The sequence below is a fragment of the Myotis brandtii genome, unplaced genomic scaffold (genome assembly GCF_000412655.1).
Source record: "Myotis brandtii unplaced genomic scaffold, ASM41265v1 scaffold1774, whole genome shotgun sequence".
Lineage (NCBI taxonomy): Eukaryota > Metazoa > Chordata > Mammalia > Chiroptera > Vespertilionidae > Myotis > Myotis brandtii.
In genome coordinates this window covers 111073-114816 of record NW_005356575.1, presented here as the reverse complement: position 1 = coordinate 114816, position 3744 = coordinate 111073, and the positions used below count along the sequence as shown (strand labels likewise).

Genomic DNA, 3744 nt, shown 5'->3' with positions numbered 1-3744 from the left:
CCCCGCCCCCGCACCTTCCCGGGCACCTCTGCTGCCGAGACGTCCCGAGTTTCTCCAGGTCACCACTGTGGATGGATAGAGAGCAGAAAAGGATCTGCAGCGTGAGAGACCGAGGTTAGATCAGAGGTGGGACTTCCCTCGAAGAGCCCAGAATCTGGGAACGCATTTATACCAGAAGAGAGGTTGCGCCCTAACCGGTTTGGCTCATTGGATAGAGCGTCGGCCTGAGGACTGAAGGGTCCCAGGTTCGATTCCGGTCAAGGGCATGTACCTTGGTTGCGGGCACATCCCCGGTGGGGAGTGTGCAGGAGGCAGCTGATCGGTGTTTCTAACTCTCTATCCCTCTCCCTTCCTCTCTGTAAAAAAATCAATAAAATATATTTTTTAAAAAAGAAAATAAAGAAGAAGAGAGGTTGAGAAGGAGGACGTTAAGCAGAGAGGCACACCTGTCTCTCACCAGCACCAGGATAGAGGTGTCTTGGGGGCAGGGGGATGGGCACAATAACCTGGACAGTTGCCAGGTCGGCGCGCGTCTCCCTCCCCACTTGCCATGCTGTTCCCACGCTCTAGAATGCCCTTCCCTGCCTCCTCAGGCTTACAAACTCATCCTCTTGCCCGAGCCGGTTTGGCTGAGTCCCGGGTTTGATTCCGGCAAGGGGCGCTTACCTCGGTTGTGGGCTCCATCCCCGGTCCTGGTCCGGGTGCCTGTGGGAGGCAACCAATTGATGTGTCCCTCTCACATCCATGTTTCTCTTTTTCTGTCTCTCCCTCTCCTTTCCGCTCTCTCTAAAAGCCAATGGGAAAATAACCTCAGGTGAGGTTTAACGAAAACAAAACAAAATACAACAACAACAAAAATAACTCCTAGCCCTGGCCGGTTTGGCTCAGTGGATAGAGTGTCGGCCTGCGGACTGAAGGGTCCCAGGTTCGATTCCAGCCAAGGGCACATGCCCAGGTTGCGGGCTCGATCCCCAGTCCGGTGCCTGCAGGAGGCAGCCGATCAATGATTCTCTCTCATCATTGATGTTTCTATCTCTCTCTCCCTCTTCCTTCCTCTCTGAAATCAATAAAGAAATAAAAAAAATAACCCCTAGTCTCCAGGGACCTGGCACTAAGGGAAACCCCTCCACAAATGAACTCTAGGACCCACTGGACTGGCAGCCCCAGGAGGGCAGGGCCAGGCCCTTCTCAATCATCACCATGTCCCCAGCGCTGCCCAGCACAAGACAGGTCTCTGGAGAAATTAATTGCATGAATAAATGTGGGTAATAAAAGAAAATGATGTTTCCCAAATTATACTAGCAATGTTGACTGTGTGCAAAATGCCGGCGTGACTCTGAGACCTGCCTCCTCTGGGTCTCCCTACAGCCCTAGGAGGGAGGTGCTTTTACTATTTTCAAATCATCAGCCCCAAGTTAGAGCTACAGCAGCTGAGACTCAGGGGTCACCTGGCGAGTAGTCAGCGCTGTCTCTTGAACCAGGCTGCCTGGCCCCAAAGGCGTTCAGCTCCCACTCTAGGCGCTAGAGAACCCAAAGCTAAGAAGGGTTTTCAAAGTGCAGCCCACAGAACCCTGGCTGGGAGGTGGCTGGGTCCCCAGCGCCCCTTCAAGGGGTCCCCGAGGTCAAAATGATCATCATCATCATATTAAGGCGCTTACCTGCCCTTTGCACTCCCACTGTTTCCTGAGTGTACGGTGCAGGCAGCACAATGTCACAACAGACCCAACACAGAAGTGAGGCGAGGACCGAGTTGTCTTCTGTTGAGCCAGACATTACAGTAATTTGCAAAAATTACTACACTTTTAAATTTAGTAATTAAATTACTAATTTTAGTTCTGGAAAATATGGTTTTTAATTAAGACTACAACCCTGGCCCTAGCCATTTTGGCTTAGTGGATAGAGCGCCAGCCTGTGGACTGAAGGATCCTGGGTTCAATTCCGGTCAAGGGCACTTACCTCAGTGGCAGGCTGGTTCCCCGGCCCCGGTCGGGCATGTGCGGGAGGCAACCAATCGATGTGTCTCTCTCACATCGATGTTTCTCTCTATATATATGTTCCCCTCCCTTCTACTCTCTCTAAAAATAATGGAAAGATATCCTCAGGGAAGGATTAAAGCAAACAAACTATAGCCCTGGCCAGTGTGGCTAAGTGGTTAGTGGGCCCCGTATACCAAAGGGTCTTGGGTTTGATTCAGTCAAAGGCATATACCTGGGTTGCAGGTTTGATCCCAGCAGGAGGCAACCAACCAATCAATGTGTCTCTCTCACATGGATGTTTCTCTCCCTCTCTCCCCCTCCCTCCCTTCCACTCTCTCTAAAAGTCAATGGAAAACATATCCTCCGGTGAGGATTAACAACAACAAACCATATGGCTTATGGTAACATGAAATTGGTTTTATCTTCTTTTTAAATGAAGTGAGTGTTTCTGAACTACATTAGTCCTCATTTCCAATACAGTGAATATTGATAGATACACTCCACATCTACAAATCTTTTTGGGGTCCTCTTTTAAGAGCAAAAGAGACCCTGTGACCAAAATGTTTAAGAATCAGTGAACTAGTAACCACATAAACCTGACAAGTGCCACGAAGGACAAGAATGTGGGGACAGTATGACAGCATGGAGGGAGCTGGAGGGCACTATGCTAAGTGAAATAAGCCAGTCAGAGAAAGACAAGCACCATATGATTGCACTCATATGTGGAATTTAACGAACAGACTGAACTACCAAGCAAAACAGAGACGGACTCACAGAGAGCAGGCAGACAGCTCTGGTGGGTGTGGTGGGGGTAGGTGTGAGGTTGAGGGATTGAGCAAAAAGGAAAGAAAAAAAGGAGAGAGAAGTCATGGACATGGACAACAGGGCGGTGATTGCGGTGGGGGTGGGGGTGGAGGTGGAAGAGGGCAGAGAGGGGAGAAATATTGATGGAAAAATTAAATTTAATTAAATTTAAAATAAGTAAATAAGAGAATGTGGGGACATCATTTTAACTGGGGGTGGAGAATGGGAGGACAGAAGAGATACATGGACAACAGGGCGGTGATTGCGGTGGGGGTGGGGGTGGAGGTGGAAGAGGGCAGAGAGGGGAGAAATATTGATGGAAAAATTAAATTTAATTAAATTTAAAATAAGTAAATAAAAGAATGTGGGGACATCATTTTAACTGGGGTTGGAGAAGTAGTTAATCTCCAAAATATATAGGGCACTCATACAGCTTAACAAAAAGAAGACGAACAATCCAATTAAAAATGGGCAAACGACCTAAATAGACAATTTTCCAAAGTGGACATACAGATGCCTAAGAGAAATATGAAAAAATGCTCAAAGTCACTGACCATCAGAGAGATGCAAATTAAAATGGCAATGAGGTGTCACCTCACACCTGCCAGAAGGTCAACCATCAACACATCAACAAATGACAAGTGCTGGCGAGGATGCGGAGAAAAAGGAACCCTCATGCACTGCTGGTGGGAATGCAGACTGGTGCAGCCACTGTGGAGAAAGTATGGAGTTTCCTCAAAAAATTAAACATGGAACGGCCATTTGACCCAGTGATCCCACTTCTAGGAATATATCCTAAGAAACCCAAAATACCAATCAGAAAGAATGTATGCACCCCTATGTTCATATACAACGAATATGAACGAATTTCGTTGCTAAGAAGCAATAGCTAAGATCTGGAAACAGCCCAAATGCCCATCAGTAGATGAGTGGATAAAAAAAAAAAAAAGCTGTGGTACATTTA

At 47.6% G+C, this 3744-nt stretch overlaps 1 protein-coding gene across 1 annotated transcript in view; it reads right to left on the bottom strand.

Moving 5' to 3' along the window:
• The window catches only part of ERCC1 (excision repair cross-complementation group 1), a 27874-nt gene extending 27190 nt beyond the window's left edge, over positions 1-684 (bottom strand). The window contains exon 1 of the mRNA XM_014537372.1: positions 667-684. Coding sequence (XP_014392858.1) covers positions 667-684 — 18 coding nt within the window. The remainder of the gene's footprint in view (positions 1-666) is intronic.
• Positions 685-3744: the final 3060 nt, after the last annotated feature.